At 42.4% G+C, this 25,917-nt stretch overlaps 1 protein-coding gene across 2 annotated transcripts; it reads left to right on the top strand.

The window, feature by feature from the left end:
• Positions 1-168: 168 nt before the first annotated feature.
• On the top strand, positions 169-25,811 carry pibf1 (progesterone immunomodulatory binding factor 1). Of its 2 annotated transcripts, XM_078273513.1 has the most exons (18): positions 169-789; positions 1,012-1,112; positions 1,802-2,000; positions 2,562-2,681; positions 3,987-4,120; positions 4,600-4,708; positions 4,888-5,007; positions 5,112-5,173; positions 5,342-5,467; positions 6,063-6,161; positions 16,390-16,555; positions 17,734-17,884; positions 18,220-18,310; positions 18,919-19,021; positions 20,780-20,910; positions 22,395-22,479; positions 25,191-25,370; positions 25,638-25,811. In XM_078273513.1, exons 1-18 carry the CDS (start codon positions 523-525, stop codon positions 25,689-25,691), a joined length of 2,298 nt encoding a protein of 765 aa, XP_078129639.1. In that variant the 5' UTR covers positions 169-522; the 3' UTR covers positions 25,692-25,811. The 2 variants fall into 2 exon arrangements, with proteins under 2 accessions (XP_078129639.1, XP_078129641.1); XM_078273515.1 differs by lacking the exons at positions 25,191-25,370; positions 25,638-25,811 and adding an exon at positions 23,150-23,663.
• The last annotated feature ends 106 nt before the right edge of the window (positions 25,812-25,917 follow it).

Here is a 25,917-nt window from a genome sequence, read left to right as displayed (position 1 = left end):
GAGAGGCTGGTTGGCCGGCTTAAACAAGTAGTTAATTGTATAGCGACCCTTACGGTTATAAGTAGGTACTGCATGCTCTGTGCATTGTAACGAATGACAGATGAGTGGACGTTGATTATATTGCTGTGCATTACCGCAGAGGGCGCTGTGTTCAATGCCACTAAAACATCATCGTAGTCAAGCCGTTGGCGGTTAGCAGGCGGCTCGGAGCGGGACCCTTAAAAACAACTCATCGAGTCCTCTTGTCAGCTCCGGGGTGTCACTTTAACGCTATATTGGGGTGTATATCTTATTTTCTTGACTGGGAGTAACGTTACATTGGTAGCGTTAGTCTGTTTAAAACGACATACTAGACTGGTGCTCGGTCGGGATTTGTTTGTAGTTGTCATTGCTGCAAACTAACGTTAAAGTATCACATATCGCGATGTCCCTTAACTCGATTAACACATTTTCTAATCTCACGTAATCTTTGCTAAAATTAACGTTGGCTAGCATAAAACAAGAGGATCGAAACAATACAAGATGCCTCCCAAGAAGCAACAGCTGAGGCCGACAGCAGCCAACGTCTCCAGCTCCCTGGACCTGGAGTCGGAGGACATCAGCCTGGAGACAACCGTGCCTACCACCGAGGATATCTCCTCGTCCGACGAGCAGCGGGACGGCTCCCAGAAGGTGACCCGCCAGCTGATCGAGAGGAAGGAGCTGCTGCACAATGTCCAGCTGCTGAAAATCGAGCTGTCTCAGAAAAACCTAATCATAGACAACATGAAGGCCGACCATATGTCCAAGGTAGAAGGGAGGAAAGATGCTCTTTGTTTATATGAATATGTGGGTGTAACTTATCTCCAGTTTGTGCCTCTCATTATTCTCAAATGATTAGAGGCACGAGTTAAAGCTACATTATGCCCACCTGACAAAGACAGAGAGATGCAGTAACATCAATTTTACTGAATTATCTTTGTTGCAAAAATAGTCCCGTGAATGTTTCCATGCATGTGTTTCATATGCCAGACTGAGGAGCTGGAGGAGAGGCTGAATGACGCTCTACATCACAAACAGGTTTTGGCCCTGAGACTGGATAGCCATCTGAAACTTACTCAAGAGGAGAATAGGTGAGGAAAAGTGAAGGTGGTGATGGACAGTGAAATGTGCTGTAGGAAACGTCCATGCCATTGTAATTGTTGATGTATATGTTTGTTTTTTTTTTCTTCAGAAAGTTGGTATACCCATGAAGATATAATAGTATTTTAGTATTTTTTTTTTTAAATATGAATATTAAAAAAAGAAAAGTTATCATCTCCAACTCTTGCAAAAGGATGAAAGGGCAGACAAATTGACAAATTTGTACACAGTTTGAACAATTTATACTTGCCGGCTGTTTGTCATTTAACATATTTTCTGTTTTCAAGAATTTTCTACAGCCATACAGTTGTGGTGTTTTGATAGTCATCTTATCTAGCCACATTTAACACACATCTTACTGAGTACCACCAAGTAAACCCCAATTAAGAACACACACACACACACACACACACACACACATGCTGAGGAAGGCAGAGCCTGAAATGTCTGTGTGTGAGTGAACTGTTAATAATTATCTACTTAAAAGAACAATGTATGAAGAAAATGTGTGAGTGGTTGCCCTGCTTTTATGCCAATTAGGACGATCAAGAAATTATATAAAAAAAAAAAAAAAGCATGAAAAGGGTTTAACCAGGATAACTCTACCTGTGTTATCTATCCCATTATTTAGCTCGTAAGCACAAATGTAAACTGTGCTAACAAAGACTGTCATCACCAGGAAGCAGCAAGCTCTGCGTAAGCAAGAGATGGAGGCCATCCTGCTCAGACAGCAGCAGCTAGAGGAGACCAACCGGCAGCTGTGTGAGAAGGCTGGAGAGCTGCGGAGGTCGCTCCGGGATCTGGACATCTCCCAGGACAGGTACCAGGAGCTCCGCGACCTCCCTGACGACAAAATCTCCATACAGGAATATGTAGCTGTAAGTATGGGGGGGGGGGGAGAGCTCTTCCTAATCTCTACACCATCTTGTTGAACCAGAGAGACAAGATATGATACAGTACATTATGGGGATCGACCGATACTGGTTTTTCAAGGCCGATGCTGATTATTAGTAGTTAATGAAACTGACAACCGATATTTGGAACTGATGGTGGAATATGCAATATTGGAATATGCATTTACAGTGAAAATGAAAATCTTTAAGTCAAAATTAAGATTTTGGAATGTTACAAACTCCAACGCAAAACTTTGTTTAAATGCTTTAAGCAATTATTTAATAAATTAGAAACTTTCAACATAATACACAGTAAAAGCTAGTCAGATAGTGTTGTGGGCGGGACATTAAGTCAGACTCTGTGGCGAGTGAAACCGAAGCAGAGGGACAGACACAGAGCTGTAGCGGAGCCAAAGTAGCACACTTTTTAATTGATTTAACTTTATCGTTATCAGGCAAATAAAACCGGCCAGGGCCGATAATCGGTCTATCACTGGTACATGATGAAGCTAATAGGGTGACCTTTTTTCTTTGCTGTATGTTTAGATGCGTTTCTACGAGGTGGTGACTCCTCTGCAGGCTCAGCTGGCTGAGCTCAGTGTGAAGAGAGGCAGTTTGACTGAAGACCTGGATACACACAGAACCCAAATGAAGGCTTTGATGGAGGTACAGCACACATACACAAGCTTGCACTACACCTCTATGTTGCGTTTTCTCATCTTTCCGTATGAGTTCACATGTTTTGAAGTTGCACACATTTGATCTCACTTAGACATAATTGTATTCTTCATGTTTTATCACAATTTTTTGTAGCCTAGAAATCTAGATGCACCCTAGTGGCAGCAAATGTAATTTGTAGCCAGGGGGTCTAGCAACTCTCCGTTGGCTTGCGAGCTGGAAAAACCAAACGGTGGGCGGGCTTATGGCTGCTGCTGCTGGGAACAGCGGTCTTTCGAATCGGCTTTGGCCACAACTCTGGAAGACTTGGAGTTAAGCTTTTCTTTGAGAAAAGAACAAAGAACGGCACCGAAGTCATTCTTAAAAAAGGAAGATGTGTTTGGAGTTTTGCTGACCGGATACGGCAAAAGTTTAATCTATCAACTAGCTCTGTTACCTTCTTTGTTGCTCTGCCTGGTTGTAGCACTATCCTATTGCGTGCAGAGAGAATTTGAAAGACAACCGTTTATCCCGCCCCTCGGATTGAGCCCTGCCAATGGTGAGTTCCCAGACCCAACATCTAGTTGTGGGTCTGGCTTGTCAGGCTACATTTTTTGTTTATTTCTCTTTCATTTCTGTTTAAATCATATACTTTGCACAGTGTATATTTTCAAATAAATAGGTTTAAATAGAATAGCAACCAGCTGCATTTTTGCTTTTTATTTGCTTTCTTTAAACACTCAAGAACAATGCACTTTAAACAATTCACACCTCCAGGCTTTGAGTCACATATTTGGAAAACATAGATATGAGAAATGCAGAAAACTAAATGTGAAAAAGCAGAAGACACACAAGCCACCTAAAAAATGGCATAATTGACAGGTTGACGAGATAATGATGCACCATGCTGAAGGCAGGGTTAAGAATTTGGCAAAAGAAAATAACATGACAATGGCAATCATGAGACTGAATGAGCATTTTTTGAATGCCACAGAGTATCTAGACATTGCTACTGAACAGGTGCTTGCCTTTGTTGTCACAATGTCTTTTCTTTCACTTAGATACGCCCAGCAGGGAAATTACTCATCAGCTCTACATGGTCCCAGAAAAAGGATGTGATGTTCACTGCATGAATTTGCTATTAGAGAATTGGCAGGAACTGTATGACAATGTCAAAACGGCAGGGATTCTTGCTGAATTCCTGTCTGAAAAATGAATGGTGTTCAGGAGGTACAATCCTGCCTATTGCATAGTGTATCTAACAATATGAATACTCCCTTTAATGAAAATGTTGTCTGTTCTGTGTATACACAGAGCTACGAGGAGGAGCGGCGGCTACGTACTGAGCTGGAGTTGAGGAGCCAGAGATTGACCCTAGAACTAGCTGATACCAAACAGCAGATCCAAGAAGGAGACTATCGCCGAGACAACTACCCTGCCATCAAACGGTGTGTGTGTGTGTGTGTGTGTGTGTGTGTGTGTGTGTGTGTGTGTGTGTGTGTGTGTGACGGATAAAGAGAGGTGACTGCTCTGTAGACCTGCTTATTTGATGAGGAGGGGTGACCCGTCTACCTTTGACTCCATTTGAAGGCTACAAGTACAGTTTTGTAGGCTGTGTCTTTTGAAGCAAGCGGCAGCCAAAAGCATTTGTGTATGGGTTATGAGGGAGAATCAGGAGTCAGTTTGAGCAGACGTTCTTACAGGTTGTGTGTATCATTACTTTAGTATTGTTCGATGTTCCAGGGAGCATCACCTCACAACATATTGCATATTGGTTAAGTCCGTACGTGGAAATATTTTGTTTGGATTGATTATTTTTTCATCATCAAAACTCCAGAACATTTTTAGTCTTGTCTTGTCCACCCATATTTACATTCTGGATATGTAAGTTAAAATGTATGCTAACCTTTTACACTGTGGTTTATAGTGAGTGTGACAACTTTGAGGCAGAACTAAAGGAGTTAAAGAGAAGATATGAGACACTCGACCTGACTCACACTGCAGTGACCAGAGAAAGGAACACACTCAGCAAGGAGGTGCTACACACACATACACACTCACAATATATTTTGTCTTCATAATACTCATTGAAGTCTCTTTGGGTGTCTTTGGGAATTGTAATTTCCCCATTGGGGATCAATAAAGAGTATAAATTATTACATTATTATTACTGTGTTCTGTAATAGTTTTTTATTTTTCTCTTCTTGCCCTCCAGGTGGCGACATTGCAGCAGTCAGTGACTCTACTGCAGAAGGACAAGGAGTACCTACACAGGCAGAACATGGAAATGAGTGTCCGCTGTGCACATGAAGAAGACCGCCTGGAGAGGCTCCAGGTCCATAGATTTGATTAGCTAGGAGGCTCATCTAATACAACAGGCATTCAACAATAGGAAGGGGTCTTCTAACATGCTCTCACTTTTTTGATTCTGTGGTCTAGGTACAATTAGAAGACACTAAGAAGGCAAGAGAGGACGCCTACGAAAAATATGTAGCATCCAGGTTAGGCGCTGCTGTTTTACACCAATCACCAGCAGCCAATATTCTAGTGTTATTAATGTGGGAGACCTAAGCTGTGCCAAAACACTGACATTGATGGTTTCATCTGCCAGCGACATTAGGATACAGTCCGTTAATTCTTATCTTTTATTTTTAATTTTTCCACTACAGAGACCACTATAAGTCAGAGTATGAGACCAAGTTGAGAGACGAGTTGGAGAACATTAGGCTGAAAACTAGTCAGGAGATAGACAATCTGCAGAGAACCTCCAGGGAGATGTATGAGAGGGAGAACAGGTATGAGTCTTTTTTTTATATATCTCTTAATAAACGGTATGTATGTATATAATGTATTTATGTATGTATGTATACAAACTATGAACAAATATTGGGCTATTCAACCAGAGGAAATTGCACATTTTGGTAAAATGCCATATCCATTATTTTTAGCTAACCAATTTTCAGATAACACAACGCTGGTGTTGTGTATCCAAAAACAGAAGTAATTTCATAATGTTCTTTCTCAATAATCAAGTGCAGGTGTAGCCTGTAATGTTATAGCAGGAAGCTGTGTCTTCATTCTCATTTATAAATTGGAGCAATGTGTTAGGAATTGGATGAATTGTGCACCCACCAGAATTAGTAAAGACAATGTCTAAACTGTGTTTTTGTTTTCACCCATTCATCTAGTATACAGTACAGCGTAAGTCAGCAACTGAAATATGAATGCACATGCAAAAAATTGAGAAGAGGAAGAGTTATCACCACAGATACATTAGCATCAAAATAAAAGGAAATGCCAACGTAACTTCAAAAGAATGAAGGCTTTTTATTATGTACAACATAACAGAACATGCTGATTCCTTTCTACTGTGGGCGTGTATTTGACCAGGAACTTGCGTGAGGCCCGAGACAATGCGGTGCTGGAGAAGGACCGAGCAGTGGCTGCTGAGAGAGACACCCAGTCCAGATATGACCAACTGCTGGAACAGTGAGTTTTAGCATCCATCACACACAGAAATATTTCCATACAGTATATATCAAACACTGTTGATATACATTGAACATTGGCAGTAGAGCTGGGAGATATGTAAAAAAAAAAATCTAATATCACAATATTGTTGACCAAATACCTCAATATCAATATTGCCGGCGATATTGTAGGGTTGACAATTGGTGCTTACAAAAAAATATTTACACAATGAGATTTTTGATAAATAATCATCATTATTGTGTATATAATATCTAAGTGGGTAAAGGCAAATAATAGAAAAGCTAGAACAGTCTGGTAAGGTCAAAAAATTACATCACTTTACTGTAATCCGGCCATTAAAACCAGGGACAGATAACACTTGTGTCATATCACAATATTATGATATCCAAAGACGATATCCGGTCTTATATCACGATATCGATATATTGCCCAGCCTTAATTGGCAGACAGGTTTATTTAGTTTTCCTTTTTTCCTGCTTTTTATTTTATAAGTACAACTCAAACAGTGAAGTTTGAAGCATCAGTCAAAGGGTTGGTTCCCCCGATTTACAACAACAGAACAAACAAACAGACATATTTGCACACTTGCTCACTTCTAGCGTTATCGAGCCATGCAGATGAATTAGAATGAAATAAAATTCTAATGCGCTCCTTTATCTTTGGACAAAGGCAGAAAACAAAAAAACTTATATCTGAAAACTTGGACAAATAAAACCAAACCTGTCATAGTTAGATACCACTACAAGGAAGGAAGAAAGTAGTTTTTTCTGCAGTTTGGGTGAACTAACCCTTTAATATGATTTAAAGTGGTAGCCAGTAAACCATATATAGTAAAAGCTGCTTTATGACTAACATACAGTTCATTTTTTAAATAAAATTGTTTCAATTTACAAAATGATCCGGTTCTGTTTCTCAGTTTTCACCATTTCTCAAATCTTCAGCAGCTATCTGGAGACCAAGTTTACTTTAGTGAATAAATAATTAAGACATAATGATGCTGCATTTTAGCTAACATCATCCTGTTGGACAGCTCCCGTGGCCTTTTTAGAAGTTAAACACTACAACTGCTGCACTTAAATGTAGCTCACTTCCTGGTGCACTCTTAATAGGCTGTATATCACCGAAGGTTAATGAACGTCACCTGAAGGCAACTGTTAAACTGGAATAGAACTTGGACAAGTTAGTACAGTTTTTAGTTGTCAACCATCTATACATTTGAAACATGACATGGTTAACCACATTCCTCATCTTTTATAGTGTTAGCTTGTTGTGTGTGGGGGTGGCCAAGGCCAAACTGTGATTTTATAAAGAAGACATTTTATTGATCCCTAAGGGAAAATTACATTTCCGTCTGTTGTTAGTTTTACACAATACCCACACACAGGCCCGAATTACACACACATGCACAAACAGGACCTATAAACATGCATTAGTGGAGAGATGTCAGAGCTAGGGGGCTACCCATGGACTGCGCCTCCAGCAGATCAGGGTTTGGTGCCTTGCTCAAGGGCACCTCAGCAGTGCCCAGGACGCAAATTGGCACCTCTCCAGCAGCTAGCGGTTCATGCTCCGTACTAGGTCCGTACGGGTACTTGAAGCAGGCATCATTGCTGTGCTTATTAGTTCTAAATGTATTTATTATTATTACACCATACGGTTATGTTTAGCTTGAATTCCTCTGTATTTCAATGAAAGCTGTGAGTTTCTTTTTGCTCTGATGCTGATGTATGAGCCAGCAGCAGTCTGTCATTAGCACATGTTGTGGGAGCGACAGGACTTAGGTGGCTGTGGTTCACCGTCTCTTACTAAAGATCACATTAACCCTTTGCTGTAGCTGTGAGGTCAGAAGGTGACATGGAAGTCAGAGTTCACTGAAGGTCAGTCTAGTAGTAACTGGTGTCATTGGCCCAGCTGCCTGCCTCTGCCGCAAAGTGAGAGACAGGAGACTGTGTAGTACTGAAGACCCTTGATGCTGACAAAGCTGTTGCCTTGACAGGAACAGCTTTGCTAAAGCCTTATTGTTTTGTCTGATTTTGCACAACATATTGTAATTTAAAGTGGTCATATTATGCTCATTTTCAGGTTCATAATTGTATTTAGAGGTTATATCAGAATAGAGAATAAAAAACAAAAACACCATATTTTTGTTGTACTGCACATTGCAGTGTGTTGAGCTCTCTGTTTTAGCTACTGAGGCGTCTCACTTCTGTTCCAACTTTGTTGGGAGTCGCACATGCGCAGTAGCTAGGTAAGGACTATTACCCAGTCAGAAGCAGAGTATGAGGGCGTGACATGCTAGCAGCTAGGCGAGCATTATAACGTGTGTTGAAAAGTGACGCACGTTCGTCACGGAAGTAAACAAACTACAATAGATAGATAGAAAGTTAGAAAGATACAATAGAATAGATGGTAAGTCCTCTTGGGGTGGACTTTGGGCTTTTTCACTTTGTAAACCTATAACATGCACAACAAAAAAATAACACAATAAAGGATAGGGAAAAAGCATAATGTGAGCACTTTACTGTTTCTTTTTAGTAGTGGTGGGAATCACCAGAGACCTCACAATACGATATAATCACGATACTTATGTCACAATACGATATTATTGCGATTTTTAAACTGTGGCAAGCCCAGGGGTGTGGGTGTCCACGTCACTAGTTCTATAAGACAAGCCGGCACCAGGAGTACAGTTGAAAATAGTTGGAAAGTTTATTAAGGATAAGTTACAGCGTAGGAGGGGAATTTCCACACTACTTCACTGTCCACAATCCATTCTCGTCGTCTTCTATCCACAGGTAATCCACAAACGGGTCCTCATCCAGAACAGTTCGGTACACAGGGGGGTAATCAGCCAGTCCAGGTCACACCACTTAGTCACACAGTTTAGTTCAGTATCTTTCTCAGTATTTTCCACCACTCTGTCTCCCTCAGTTCCTCTCCTTTCCTCTCTGGTTCTCTTTGTTTTCAGTTAAAAAACCTGCTTCCCCTTTTCCCTCCAAAACCTAATCACCTAATTAATCCCAGCCTCTCCTTGTTGGAAGAGGAAGTCCATATAAGGCTCAGGGGGTGGAGCCAACAGGCCACAAGATACCTTCCTTCAATTACCACGCCCCTCACCTCTCCCTGCAATCTACCACACAAGCTAGGGTGTTCCTCACCTTCTTGCAGCTGTGATAAGACAGCACCGACCCCAGTTTCAGATGAGTCTGTCTGTACCACCAGTGGTTTGGAGATGTCCGGGGTCACGAGTATGGGTCCAGAACACAGCGCTCCCTTTAGGTCCTGAAAGGCTTTCTCAGTCTCCTCGGTCCACACCACCTGGTTGGGCCGGCAGCTCTTGGTCAGATCTGTTAGGGGGCTGGCTAGAGAAGCAAAGTGGGGAATGAATCTATGATAGTAGCTGGTTAAACCAACAAACGTGCGTACCTGCTTCTTCGTGAGGGGCAGAGGCCAGTCCTGAATCGCCTCCACTTTCTTCACCTGGGGTTTGACACAACCCCTCCCGATCGTGTAACCCAGGTACTCAGCCTCTCGCAGACCGAGCCGACATTTTGTGGGGTTAGCTGTGAGCCCGGCCTCCCGTAAGGCCTGTAGAACCGAACTCACCTGGTGCAGCTGGGTCTCCCACTCACTTCCATGGATGACGATATCGTCGAGGTAAGCTGCCGCATACTCCTGATGGGGACGGAGAACTCAGTCCATCAATCTCTGGAAGGTAGCTGGGGCCCTATGTAACCCAAAGGGCAGTTTTTTGTAGTGGAAAAGCCCGTCAGGGGTGGCAAACGCCGTTTTCTCCCGCACCTCGAGAGCTAAAGGCACCTGCCCATAGCCTTTTGTGAGGTCAAGCGTGCTGATAAAGCAGGCCGTCCCTAGCCTCTCAATTAGTTCATCAATTCGGGGCATGGGGTAAGCGTCAAATTTGGAGATTTCATTAACCTTTCTAAAGTCATTACAGAAACGAGTCGTGCCATCTGGTTTTGGTACCAACACTATGGGGCTACACCACTTACTGTTTGACTCTTCTATGATATCTCCTTCCAACATCATTTTCACCTGGGTCCTGACAGCCTCTCTTCTTGCTTCCGGTATGCGGTAAGGTTTCAACTTCACCTTTCTCCCGGGTTCAGTGATTATGTTGTGCTCTACCAGATCAGTGTGTCCTGGTTCATTGGAGAACACATCCTGGCTCTGGTCGACCAACTCCATTAGCTCTTGCTTCTGTGCTGAGCTCAGCTGATCTCCCATTGGCACCGCTGCGGGCTTGGTCTCTGCTGTTGCCTTCTTTGGGGCAAAAGAATAGAGTACATCACGTGCATTCCATTTCTTCAACAGATTCACATGGTATATTTTAGTCAAATGTCTACGTCCCGGCTGTCTGACCTTATAGTTAACATCACCCATCTTTTCAAGCACTTCATACGGTCCATCCCATCTAGCCAAAAACTTACATTCTGAGGTGGGGATCAATACCAACACTTTGTCTCCTGGCTGGAAGTCTCTTGGTTTTGCTCCTCTGTTGTACACCCGAGATTGGGCCTCCTGGGCCTCCCGCTTATGTTCCCGTACCAGGGGCCACAGGGTTGCCATACGGCCTCTCATGTCTTCCACGTGTTCCACCATGGTTCGAAGGGGCGATTGTTGTTGTTCCCAAGCCTTTTTCGCCATATCCAGCAGTTCTCGGGGTCGTCTTCCATTAAAGGAGTTCAAAGGGAGAGAACCCTGTGGAAGCTTGGGGCACTTCCCGGATCGAGAACATCAGGTAAGGTAGCAGCTGGTCCCAATTCCTTCCGTCCGCCTCCATTACCTTCTTTAGCATCTGCTTCAGCTTTCGATTAAATCTCTCTACCAACCCGTCTGTCTGTGGGTGATACACTGAGGTACGTAACTGGGTTATCTTCATTAGTTTGCAGAGATCTTTCATAATTCGGGACATGAATGGGGTTCCTTGGTCAGTTAACATTTCATCAGGGATTCCCACTCGGGAAAACAGCATAACCAACTCACGTGCAATCCCCTGGTAGCCATGGTGCGCAGGGGAATGGCCTCCGGGTACCTGGTAGCATAATCTAGAATCACCAGGATATATTGGTGTCCTTGGTTGCTCTTGGCTAAAGGTCCCACCAGGTCCATGGCAATCCTGCTGAAAGGGACTGAAATGATTGGTAGAGGAACCAAGGGACTGCGAAAATGTGGCTTTGGCGCCACCAGCTGACACTCCGGGCAACTGCGGCAGTAATCCTCCACTGCTCTCTTCACCCCCGGCCAATAGAATCGGCTTTTGATCCGGTCTAGGGTCTTCTCTACCCCTAGATGAGCCCCAAGAAGGTGGGAGTATGCCAACTGCAAGACATGTTGTACAAAGGAACGGGGCACCAATAACAACTCCACACATTCATCATTCTTCTTCACAACCTGATACAATAATTTCTTCCTTATTGAAAAATGGGGATAAGTGATATGACTTACCCCCTCCATGGGTGTTCCGTCCACCACAGTAACCTACTGGAGCGCATGGGCCAGGTTGGGGTCCTCCAATTGGGCCGTGCCGAACCGGCCCGCTAGAGAGGCAGGCTCTGGCTCCACCTCCTGGTCCATCGGAAACATGTCGTTCAGACTTGCCTCCCCTTCCTCCTGACTTGCTTCGCCCAATTCCCCCTCCGAGGGGGGGGGGTCCTGTTGACACCTGGGGGTCCATTCCCTGGAACCCACACATCCGGGCCTTCGCCTTTTGGGAGTCTGTCCCACCCCTCCGGCTTCCTTTCTTCTGGTTTCCTTATTTTTCTACATCCCCAGACATACTGGCCCATAGTGGGTGGAACATAGAGCAATCCCTCCCAATGAGGACTGGCGCGGGCAAATTCAGGACAACTCCTACTGGCCCCGTATTCTGACCCTTTGTGGTCTGTAGGTGAAGTAGTGTGGTAGGGTAGTCTTTGGTCTCACCGTGTATGCACGTGATGGGCACAGTGTCGGTCAGGGGTGAAGACTGGGCAAATTCAGGTCTGATCAGGGTCACCATACTCCCTGAGTCCAAAAGTGCAGTGGTGTCCTTTCCGTTGGCTCTTACTGGGGTGACAGGGGAAGGGCCACTCTCCGCAGCCCAGCACGTCATCAGCAAGTTGCAGGGTCGTCCTACGGCAACCTCACTGGCTGAGGCCGTAGGCATCGGGACATCACGGTTTGGACAGTACCAGGCGATGTGTCCTGGCTCGCCACACTCGTAGCACTTCCTGCTGTCTAGATTCAGAAAAGGCTGTCGTCTCTGGGAGCTGGCTGTGGGTGTTCCCCCATCGTTAGCCAGATTACCGGCGTGATCCTCTGTCCTTTTTCTCTCCTTCTGACGAGGGGAGGGTTCGTTCTTTCACGTTTGTCCACTTCGCAGAACTTCCAAAGCTACCTGTTGTCCTTCCACTAGCTCCACTAGCTGATCTGCGCTCTGAGGGTTAGCTTGGCTTGCTAACTTTTTAGCTTCGAACGGCAGAGCACGTAGGAATTTATCTATGACCACTTTCTCAATGGGAGTGAGCGTCAGTGGTTCAGCCGTCAGCCAGCTCTTGGCCAGTCCAATCAGATCATGCATTTGTGCCCGGGGGGGTGCTGTGGCATCATACGTCCAATCGTGGAATCTTTGTGCCCTGCTAATCAGATTAAATCCATAACGGTGCAGGATTTCTTTCTTCAGCACCTCGTAATTTGTTGCCTGGTCAGCAGTCAGATCCTGATATGTCCGTTGTGCAGAGCCTGACAGGAATGGGGCTAGCAGGCTGGCCCATTGCTCATGTGGCCATTCCTCCTTAACTGCTGTTCTCTCAAAGGCTTGGAGGTAAGCCTCAATATCATCTTTTTCAGTCAGTTTTAATATAAACGGACTTGGTTTGGGACGTGAGACAGCTGGGCCGGCAGCAGCTCCAGCCTAGGCGGCTGTCAGCTGGCTGAGTTCAGCTCGCAGGAGAGCAGTCTGGTGACGTTGTTCCTCCATCAACTCTCGATGCATAGCTTGCTGTGCTAGGTTCGACCAACTGTTTTACCAGCGCTTCCATTGTACTCTGTGTCGCGGTTAGTTATTGAATCTGGTTGGCATGCCCACATTCTCCACCATATGTGGCAAGCCCAGGGGTTTGGGTGTCCACGTCACTAGTTCAATAAGACAAGCTGGCACCAGGAGTACAGTTGAAAATAGTTGGAAAGTTTATTAAGGATTTCCACACTACTTCACCGTCCACTGCTTCACTGTCCACAATCCATTCTCGTCGTCTTCTATCCATAGATAATCCACAAACGGGTCCTCATCTAGAACAGTTCGGTACACAGGGGGGTAATCAGCCAGTCCAGGTCACACAGTTTAGTTCAGTATCTTTCTCAGTCTTTTCCACCACTCTCCCTCAGTTCCTCTCCTTTCCTCTCTGGTTCATTGTTTTCAGTTCAAAAACCTGCTTCCCCTTTTCCCTCCAAAACCTAATCACCTAATTAATCCCAGCCTCTCCTTGTTGGAAGAGGAAGTCCATATAAGGCTCGGGGGTGGAGCCAACGGGCCGCAAGATACCTTCCTTCAATTACCACTCCCCTCACCTCTCCCTGCAATCTACCACAAAACATATTGCAATATTCTGCGATATATTGCAATTTATTACCTTTTTTCCAACTTAATATTTTTCACAATTTCAAATGATGTCCCCTTTGTCAACATCTGTTTTATCTAAAAAGATACATATCTCCGTTTGTTCATCTCACTTTAATTTTATTGCTGCAAAATGGGAGTGTCAAGCAGACAACTGACCAACACATATATATATATATATATATTAATAGATCGATATAGTATTGCCACGGAAAATATTGAAATACTATGCTGTATCGATTTCTTCCCCCACCCCTACTTTTTAGTCATTTCCCATTTCCAAACATCTTAGTGATTTGTTTCCAAGTTGCGACTTACTATCTCTGCCCCAGGCAACAATGCCTATCTCAGTTCAGGTGCCTCTGGGTCATGGCCTTGTAGGTTGTTTCAAATATTGCATGGAAATTGCAACAGATACTTTGTGAGCCCTTCTGCACGTGTACATACACACACACACACACACACACACACACACACAGGCATTTTTCTTTTTATTGGAGGAGGTATTTCAGTCAGCCTCCTGAACATGTCCTGTTTTTTTTTGCTATATTTCTGCTGCATGCATAAATGTCTGTCTATGAACAAATTATGTGTGTTTGAATCTGATTTTTCTAGTCACACACACATTTTGTAAACATGTTTTAGGTATTGATAGGAATTATGTAGAAAAATATCTTAGTTTGCACTTAGGTTTCAATACTACGTTTCTTATTTTAAACTTTGTTTTACAATATTGCTTCTGCAACAGACAGACAGACAGAGATGCACACACAGCAGCAGCAGCAGCAGCAGCAGCAGCAGTAGTGTCCCTGTCCTGGGTTACTACTACATAACAGTCATTTTTCTAGATCCATACCACCAGCTGTTGGTCTTTCCGTACAAACACTTTACTCTCCCTTGTCCTCTCTCTCTCTGTGTCGCATCGCAAGCCAGCAACGACAGATGCTAGCCCCAAGCCCTTAACCCCTAACCCCACACATACCTCTATTTTTGGGGCAAAGAATGAGACGGACAAACTTGGTGTCAGGTGATTGTATCATAGAGGACCAGCTTGAATCTCAGCACTCTATTTCAGAATGCTGGCTAACAAGCTAGTTACGGTAGTCAACTAGTCCAAAACAAAGAAAGTATTGAGTATGGTTTACCATTTTCACCTCTCCAGCAGACCCAGGCTTGCTGTTGTCCAGAGACAGGTGCTCTTACCTACTATAGTTGTAAATATTGTCATTAAAAATTTACATTTAAAACTACAAAGAAAGGCTGTGGCTCACTGCACTCATCTGGTACAATTTCTTAGGAAAATGTTTCTTCGTTGCATCTAGATAGCAGCCGCCATTAATAAAAGAAGGCTTGAAATTTCGACCATGTGTACATGTCTGTCACTGTGAGCACACAGCTCAGGCCTGCGCTCTATGGATGATGAAATCCTATCAGGCCAGGCTGTAATCGAGAGTTATTAATATGATCCAACCAACCCCCATGGTTTAGTAGAGTCCGTGTGTTGGTGCTTAAAGCTGCCTGAGGAAGATCACTGGACTCAAAAAGTCTTTGCTTTACTTTTTTATGGCGGCAACAAGTGATTATTCTTTCTGTTGATCTGTTGATTATTTTTTCAATGAATCAATGACTTGTTTAGTCTATACAATATATGTAAATAATGAAACACTGCCTACATAATTTCCCAGAGCATAGAGTGATTTTTATCCAACCAACAGTCGAAAACCAGATGATACTTAAATTTAAGATGATATAAAACGAAGCAAAGCAGAAAATTCCCATATTGGGGAAGGTTGAATACATGTTAATGTTTTTCTGCCTGATAAATGACTTAAAAGATGAATCTGTTATCAAAATGATTAACCAATCAACAAAACTGCAAACAGCACAGGCCTGTGCACAGGCTGTTTGTCATATATATATATATATATATATATATATATATATATATATATATATATATATATATATATATATATATATATATATATATATGCAAAGTGCTTTTAACTGTCTCTATGTTGTGTGCAAGCTTTCCCATCCACCCACATTTATGTAACAGTACTTGTGTCATCTGAAAACAGAAACTATAGAATACCTTCTATCTCTTTTCTAATTACTAAAAACTTAAGTTGAAACACGTTTGTGTAGCTGCAAACTAGAATCATTAAAGATCAAACAAAACCAAACATTGCTGCGAGCGTCATTGAGAAATACTCTTCTGCCAGCAAATAGTTTAAGACCTGCTTTCCGGCTTGGTGGCTTATAGTTTAGGTACCACAGAACACTCAACATTACAAGTCAAAATAGTTTGTTGCGCAAGACACGCTAAATAGCCATTTCCTTGCCAATTTCCAAATAAACATGTTGTCATGAAAAATGATCACCAGAAGTGAATGTATCTATTTTAAGGAATACATTGCAACTTTTGTTTATAACCACCAGGCAGGCCCGAGCTCAACCAGGGGCCCAGAGCTGAGGTTACCATCTGTATCTGTCTGCACCAAAACACATAATCTCCCTTTTTTTTAAACACACCTACTCACATTCATATTTTGTGAGGTGTGCATCTGCCGTCTATGATCCACCTGTGTGTCTCCGTCTATGCAGGTTTCGTCAGCTCCAGCTAGGTACTGACAGCCGGGTTGCAGAACTGTCCAACCATGCCAAGCTGCACTCCTTCGAAGCTGAGCGCGCTCAGATGGTCAAGGAAGAGACAGCTAAGGCTCTGGCCCAGTGCCAGGTGGAGTGTGAGAAACAGCAGAAGAAACTGGAGGTACTCTAAACATAAAGACAATCTATCATAGTGCACTCTTAATTTCTGCGTGCCTCTCACGATTTGATTTCAGCCAATTAACATTACTCATTATGCTTGTTTTGAAGTTTAGATAGATATTAAGTAATAAATAAACACTTTATATGTGTGCATACTATGCCATTAACAGATTCAGAAATCATTCCTTTGTTAATTCAAATTCAACATTTTCAACAGTAAGCAATAGTCTATATAACTGTGTTCAGATTTACAAATTGTCACCTTGACTGTTTCTTAACTGAAAGTCATGTTCTACATTACTCCTCATTAAGATTGTGAAAGCTAGGAAAGACCTTCTGCAAACATCACATGAATGAATAAAACCAAAAATGCACGACTAATGCGTAAATCATTGTCTTCATTTAGGGAGGAGTCCATCCATAGTACTTAAATATTAATGTTCCACTCAAAGGAATATGTCTATCCAGCCTTTGTATGTCGGCACCGTAGCTCCATTCTTATCTCTGTCCACTGTAGCACACCCATTTATACAAGAAGTTAATTGAGTGCAGATTGTTCTTGATGTCTGGATGCACTTAGCTGAGGTCCACCTCTTCACCTGTATTTGTATAGGTTTTGTCTTTGGAGTTTGTTGTTTAGCTTTGATTTTGTTTCAGTTCTTTATAAAAGTGAGGTTTAAAGCTATTTTTGGGATAAAAGTCCTTTTATTTAGATTTTCTTTTCTCCTTTTTTTTTCTTTCACTTCTCTCTCTTTGTGAACGCTTTTGCCCATGCTTGTACATGTGGGAAAATGAGGAATGGTGATTAGTAAGGGTAAAATTTTTTTAGTAAATGTACACATCTATACTTTTTACATTTATCATGACAACAACTCTGAAAGACTAATAACAGGAGTTTTAGTGTGAATAACATTAAATACATTTTAATCTTACAAATTGAACACATCATTTTCATTTTGTTAACTTTAAAAAACAATATAACACAATTCGAAGCTTGCAGCACAAGAATAATGTAATGTAACATTCACATTATTCCTCAGGGACATCATTTTGTACAATTTAAAAAAACATTTTTAACTGGCCAACAACAGAGAACATTGCTGTAATTTTGTAATTTGCTCCCTATCACCGCCTACTCCTCTCCTTCTTTTCTCTCTCTCCTGTCCTCCTGTTTCTCAGCTCCTGACCCAGGAGTTTTACAGGCTGCAGACGTCATCAGAGAAGCGGTTGGCCGAGCTGCATGCCCAGAATGCCGAGCAGGCATCTCGGCTGGAGACGTATGAAAAGCTCGAGCTAGAGTTGGACCAAGTCACCATGCAGGCTGCCGAAAGTAAGAACTGTACTCATTACATTACACACATTACTATGAGGTCAGAAAGATAAGAGCACAAACGGACAAGCTCTGGTTCCCTTAAATGCCTTGGTCTGGCATCAGAGAAAGTGTGTAACAATATTAACAGATAGCATCATATTGGATTAAGAAGTAGGGGACAATAATGTTGCGTTGTCGCGCTGTAATAGATGGCTTTGTGACAGTGGATGGAACAGATGTTAAGGACAATAGAAAGATGTGCAACACAACCGAATGTTACTGCAGGTTGTCTCTGCCACATATCATAATGGGCCTGGAGATGTATTGACAGATTTGTGTTTGTCTGTTGCCAGTTGAGAATGAAGAGGAGGCAGAGAGAGTTCTGTTCTCATACGGCTACGGAGCCAATGTTCCCACAACGGCCAAAAGACGACTAAAACAGAGGTACAGCACAGGATACACTTGACATTTCAAGGATAGGACACTTTGTGAGAGATTGCACTAAACAAACACTAGAATTTACTCACATTGCTACTGTGTGTGCTTTTTCCTAAATATACTGTATTCATTAAGAAATCAGCATGCAGGGCTCCCTGATAGCTCACCTGGTTGAGCGCTTGCCCCATGTACTAAGGCTGGCAACTCGCGGCCCTTTGCTGCATGTCATTCCCCTCTCTCTCTTCCTCCTTTTCATGTCTTTAGCTGTCCTATCCATTAAAAACCTAAAAAAAGCAAGAAAAGAAAGAAAAAGAAAATCGGCATACTTCTATAGTATGGGTTAAATTGATATGTTGGTTTGCTGATATATCAGGCATTGGATTTGTGCCAACAATTATTCTGTTGTAGTTTTTGTTTTTGTTTTCTTCTTAAAATGCACACTATATACACTTACATTTTACTTCACACTTCTTTGATTTGAAGCATGCACGTGTAGCCAAAAACTCAAATGAATCCCAACTGTTGTAGTTACATAACCTGTAGGGTAAACAACGTGGAGTTGTTGGTGTTGTCATGTTTTGGAATTTCCAAAACTGTGTTTGTGCGTCGGGCAGCGTTCACCTGGCCCGCAGGGTGCTGCAGCTCGAGAGGCAGAACACGTCACTGAGGACAGAGCTGGAGAGACACAAATCACAGACAGGACATATATCTGAAGAGGTAAACACACACACACACACACACACACACACACACACACACACACACACACACACACACACACAGCATTCATGTATGTGCCTGCCTGGGGACCATCATTCATGGGATTAAGTTTAATTTAATGTTAAAAAAAGCACTGCAAGTCAGTACCTGCAACACACATGTTTCCCATTATCACAAACTCATATTATGGTTATTTCACAGCTTCTATCAAAGCCATATGATTTATTTCAGCTGGTTTTTACCTCTCTCTAATGACATAACACAGTCATTATCACAGAGCCCAGATCGGTGGCTCCTTTCTCATCACCCACCATTTACCTCCTCACACCATCGCACGACACTCTGCTGTGAAAGTCAATGGCCAAAGCTGATCTAATCACTCTCTTAAAGACACACTCAACAAAACAAAGATTTTAGCAGCTTGTGAGGTCGGTCACCACATATATCATCAATTCACAGAATATACTTTAAAATCTACTTTTAAAGTGAGGTTGTTCGAAAGGAGACAGCGAAAAGTTTGTCTTAGTACCTGTCACACTTGTTGACACAGTGGGAAAGACTGCCAAAACCCATGACGGCCACGCTCTTTCTAAAACTCACCATGCCAATCATCGAGGCTTTTGTTGTGTTTGGCACGACATGTGCTTGTGTGTGCAACGCTGAAACTTTAATTTTGGGTGTGTATTTTGTCTGTGCATGACTCTGTGTGAAAGTCACATGTCTACTATTCGTGCCCTGATGTTTAAAATCATCCAATGAGGTTTGAAATAATGAGAACGACAGCTCTGGCAACCAGTGTCCTTGCTTCTTTCTTAGTTCTAATTTTAATCTCAATGAGAGGAGAGATTATGCAAGATATAATAGAGAGGCTGGTCAGGTTTGAGAATAAATAAGCCATCTTTTTAACTGTCAGGTGTGACTGACTGGCACGTCTGGAATGCCTCATAATTCATTGACAATGAAAGGAAAGGGTAAAAAAAAATATACTTTATATTCACTAGAAAGGGTGTTAACCACCTAACCACTCACACAGATGCCCTGACTAATAACTATTGTCCTTACTCTCCCATCCAGTTCTACTCACTACTGACTGTAAAAGTGGTTTAATGTGCAACACCCTACCTTTATCTATTGTTTTTCAGATTTTAAGCATGATACTGACTATAGTATTAATGTATTATGCTCAGTACATTTAGACTTTTATATGAGGGATCATCAAAACACTATAAAGGTGCATTTCTGACAGTAATTCCAAGAACAAAGTTGTTGAGATAATGAATAATTATGATTATTTCCGCTTTATCTCTTCATACTACTACTTTTAATAAGGACACGACTTTGATACACCTTTTATAAAAACTCACATTTATGGGCACTCAAGCCACCCCTGATGACATCAGAGATAAGGAAGTCTTGGCCGTGATTGTTGCTCAAGAGTTCATTCACAAATTTCAGACAGAATTGCTCTATTTTATAACATTAACCACATCTAAAGTTTGTTTTAAAGTGGAAATATTCCTTTACTAAGTCATGTTCAGTATAATGAACTTTACAATGACAGACGTTTAGGTCTTGTTGCATCATAGATGCCTCTCCACAGTTCGTGGAGTCAATACAGCACATGTGAAAAATGTAGACCTGAGTCTCAGGTGAATTATGAAGTAGGGAGGGGGGGGGGTCAACCCTGACATTGTGTAGGTGAAGTAATTGTTTTTATAATTGCTCCAGTGTGCACATATGCGTGTTGTTCCTCAGTTGTTGGCAGCCAACCAGCTGTTACAGCAGACGCAGCAGCCCTATAGCTACCTGATTGAGACGGTGAGACAAAGGGATACCCAGATCAGAACCCTGAAGGAGCGTCTCACCTCGCTTGAGGACGATGTCAGGTACACGTACACAACACACCTTCACAAAGAGGAAACACATCTCTCGATACGTCAACACGCATGACCTTTTTTTCTTAAATTGTAATTAGAGTGTTCTGTCTTGCTTGCCAAACTCTTTCGTTCTTAATTTTATGAGTTACATTTTGTATCTTGTAAATTACCCATCATGGCAGCAGGCCATACCTCCCCACCCTTGGGCGTCTCTGCTTTATCCCTAACTCCCTTTGTCCTCATCTGTCCCTCTTATACTTAGCTAATTCTGTCTTTGTGTAAAGCTGCACGAGTGCATGCGTTTGTCTATGCCCAATAAGTGAGTGTTTCACATCAGCACACATTAAGCTTCCTGGCACTGACCTAAATCTCCCCTGCCCCCGTCTGTATTTTAACCTGAGAAATATGCAAACTGAAAGACTGCAGGTTTTCTCTTGCTGCTCACTACCACTGAGCGCTCACCTGGGGCAAGCAGCAGAGTGAAAATTCTTTAAAATCCTCATAAGCTTTTCAAACCTCCCCATCTGACAGATATATTGAAGTCTTCCTGTGGCTATGCAGTGCTATCTGTGTAACAGCAGAGACACAGATTCTCACTTTATGTACTACAGTCTTTCTGTCTTAAGTATTAATTGTATTCACACAGATTGTTTGGTAAGATTTAAAATGGGCTCCGCTCAAATCAGCTAACAACAGTGTCTCAGCAGAGGCAGATCTCAGGCAATAATACCCATACCTTTAAAATCTTTTGTCCAGAGTTCTCAGTGAACAATGGTGAAGCTACCCAGCAGCTGTTTCAAGATTTGCATGATCATTTGCTTTAAAGCGCCCCATCACAATCCCTCGCTTGTATGTTTCACAGCCCCAGGAAAGAACACTTGGACAGTACTACCGATAGTTTTTCTCACAAGATAGAAGCCTAACGATCTTGTAAAAAAAAAAAAAGAGAGAAGCTTTTATATATTTATTATTCTTTGTATATTTTTGAAATTCATAACTCATGTGTTTAATTTATTGCTTGGCTGTTGACGGTTTTGTACCAGTGATGTATACTCACATAACTCACTAAACTGCTGCTGTTTAGACAGACTGCAGATTGTGTTGTTTTTTTCCCCCCCTTAAACTATACTTAAGTACACAGTCACACAAGTGAGGCAACATACCACGCCTCCACACCTGACCCTGTGTTACCCCTAACCTGACCCCACCCTAAAGTTTGTAAAATAAAACTCATTCTAATTAATATTGGACATCTAACACACAGTATATAATGCTACTTCTCAAATCTTACAATAAAGTGTATTCTATTCTATGATCTGACAATATCATGCCTTAAAGAATCTCAAAAACCATCAATCAGTGATACACAGGACTTGCTTGTTTAACAAGTCTCATATGGCGCTATAAGTAACTTGAATAACTTGCAGTAATGTTTTTCTATTAACTCAAGATCTGCTCTCGCTCTCTTTGTCTGTTTTTGGGTGTAACCCCAGTTCTCTGAGGAAAGAACGGGCTGCACTGCAACAGGTGAAAAACAACATGGCTGCCGATCTGGAGAGACTCCTCAACCATCGAGAGGTACACATGGCGACGATTTCTTTTATGTTAGCTATTCGTTTTTTTCCCACTATGATGATATGTAGTGGTGACAACTGCGTTCAATGCCTCCCATTCTATTCCAGTATATTTGGCTGTTTCAAAATGGTGAGCAAAACCTTCCTTTGAAAGTAAAGATTCATGAGTCAGACCAGCATGTTGTAGCACATGGCCATTACGAGTCCTGCAGTTGATGCTGCCTGCCAACCTGGGTGCAAACCCGTGCTTTTATGGAAATTCAACCAGTAATGCCTCTTTTCCCAACTGTAGAAACATTTGGAAACCTTTTTTATTATGGCTGCAACTGATGCCTACCATACTGTACACTAGAAGACTCTGAAAAGACTAAATTCTGACACTATCTGATATCTAAAGACATATATTTCACAATGTCACTGACACAGTTTTTAGTCACAGACTATAAGATTTTGCAATGCATAGGGAACACAATTTGCAAGATTACAACTAGATGCGTTCTGAAAAATGTAACCAAGCTAGCTAGCAACTTAAGGGAAGGTTTGCCGGTTTTATGTTCTGTCATATATGCAGATGAATGGCGGCAGTACGTAGAGCTCCGTGTTTGATTATTTTTTTGACATACTTTATTAATCCCGCAAGGGAAATAAAAATGTTTTCACTCTGTTGCACACAGGCCTGAAATACACACATGCACAATGCTCAGGACCTATACATGCACAAATGGAGAGATGTTAAGCGTGATGGGGCTGCGGCTGCCCATGGACAGCTGCCTCGAGCAGTTGGGGGTTTGGTGCCTTGCTCAAGGGCACCCTGGCAATGCCCAGGAGGTGAACTGGCACCTCTCCAGCAGCTAACAGTCCCAGTTCCCAACCCAACTCTTTACAGACTGAGCTACTGCCACTTTTACTGTTTACACGCAGGTAAAGCTTAGCGCACCCATTGGTTGTTGACTGGTGGTTGTGATTTAACTTCACTACCAAGACTTAAAACTTACGATAATATCAAACTATTGTTGGAACGTCATTATGGGAAAAAGATTGACTCGGACTGAGTTTTATGACCACCTTACACCAAAGGATTGAGACGACGGGAGTGCGCCCCAACTTCAGCAAGACTCTCATGATTTCATTCCAATGTTGAATTTAGTCTGCGACAGTGGAATCGCTTGAAAAGTGGTTTGGTGTAAGGTCAGTATAAAGATCATTTGCATCATGAATTAATCTCTCAATTCTTTGTTTGGTCTATAATCATATATCTGAAAAAGATCCATCACAATTTCCTAGAGCCCAAAGTGATGTCTTCAAATGTCTTCCTGGTCCAATTGACATCCCAAAACCTAAAAATATAAAATTGTAATTTAAGACAAGGAAAAGCAACAAATTCTCAGATTTGTGAATGTGAAACCATTAGACCAAACAGTTGCTGATGAATTTTCCGTCGATCAACTAATCGATAAATCAACTAATAGTTGCAGCTCTAAAATAAACAGGCTTTTGATATCCAGACAGTGCACAGTGTTGCAACGCTTCCTTCAAGATTGCGTGTGCTTGTATGTGTGTGCGCGTGGGAGTGTGTCCCCCAAGCCAGCTGTATGAAGTATGTGCCCTGTCATAGACAGCTGTTCCTCAGCTTGGCTGTTTGGGATGCCGTGTGTGTGTGTGTGTGTGTGTGTGTGTGTGTGTGTGTGTGAGAGTGTGTGTGTGTGTGAGAGTGTGTGTGTGAGTGAGTGACATGCCAGGGCTCATGTCCTCAGGAGTGATAAATAGAACCGTGAAATGGCCCAGAGTCCTCCCCTCTGCCCTGCTGCCACCCCACAGACTCTTGAGCTTATTGCAAGGCGTCCCATAGTTGTCATCAGAAAGCAGCAACGAATTCCCCGAAAACCCACATTTTTAAGCAGATGTTTTACAAAAGTAGGTATACTCTTAAAAGATATAATATTTCAATCATACAAACTATTTGCAAAACATTTATTATACGCATGTTTACTTCATCCCTGTTTGAATTGAAGTGACAGAAATTCTGTCAAAAATGACCTGGTGATTGATTGCTGGCCTTCTGGACACTACCAGTTATTTCTCTTATGGCCCTGACAGACCAACCCGATAAGCGGTCGTCGGACAGTCTGGCGAGGTCGGTGACTCGAGTCTGTTCAGTGTGTTCCGTGCCATCGTCCGTTGGAGGAGCTGTTGGCCTTCATTTTGGCCGACCTGACTTGCTGGGTCGGAGGCCGGCAGAGTGCTAACCCGGAAATAACGAGCAGGATGAGTGACGAACGCCTCTCAAAATCTGACGAAAATCTTTTAAAGTGACCTTTGTCGATCTGAAATGAAGACAGATTCAGCAACTGTATGGCCTATTTCTCGCTTAAAATGTTTTCAGAAACGCGTTTCAGTGAACTATTTTCGTAAAATACGAGATCGTATTTCGAACAAGCCGCCATTACTATCAGCTGGAGAAACCAGACCCACGCGACGCGTTGTAATTTCTGGTTTAAATTTTTAGTATTACGTCTCACGCACGCGCAGAACGTACGCTCAAGACGGCGTCGCTTCGGTGTGTTCCAAGGCACTTTTTGGACCTCGGGGAGCCGACTGGTCAGTCCAACTGCCTTTTCTGCCGACGGTCAGCCGTCGAGTTGGTGTGTCAGGGGCTTTAACGATTCCAGTTTATTGTTTTACCCTTGTTTTCACATGAACCATGTGAATCTCCAGGAGTTAGCGGTGATGAAGCAGGTCCTGATCAGCATGCGGTCCAGACAGGGAGACGCTCTAAACCTGTTGGAAACAGATTCAACTGCCATCAGGACCTCTGGTGCAGGAAAACACCAGTCCAAACGTATTGGCAGGACCACAGAAGAAGAGTCACCAAACAAACCCAAACCCACCGTGTTTGTAAGTGTCTGACTCGGCAACACCTTTTTATGAGTCACACCACCTAAACCTGCCTGGACAGAAGTTCAGACAAAGGATCACCATGATACATTTTAATTTTAATTTGAGCCTTTCACTGAAGTCAGCTGAGCAAAGCTATGTTGTTGTATTAACCCTTGAATCATGAGAAAGTCAAATAGGTGAAAATATCTTACGAACCCAAAAAAGAGCTGCACACTTCGTACTTTTCTAACCATCGTTTTCCCTCTTTGTTTCTTTCATTTGCAGACCAATAAAGAAGTTCCTGATTGGTACCAAAAGAAGAAACAGAAACCTAAATGAGCATGATGTTCTGTTACTACTAGTGCTATTAAATGTCACTCAGGGCTTTAACAATATTAATATTTTATTAAGGCTTTTTAAATCTCAACATCTTTTGAAATACAAAAGTAGAAACTTTTACTGGTGCCTGAGTGTTTTGTTTTCTCATCCTTGGTTACATATTGTTTAGAGAGGATAAATTCCCTGCCTACTGGTCCAAAACCAGAAGTAAAGGTATTACCTTCCA

This window comes from Sander vitreus, chromosome 17 (genome assembly GCF_031162955.1).
Source record: "Sander vitreus isolate 19-12246 chromosome 17, sanVit1, whole genome shotgun sequence".
NCBI classification, from domain to species: Eukaryota; Metazoa; Chordata; class Actinopteri; order Perciformes; family Percidae; genus Sander; species Sander vitreus.
Note: the sequence above shows the minus strand (reverse complement) of the source record. Positions and strands in the feature narration are given on the sequence as shown.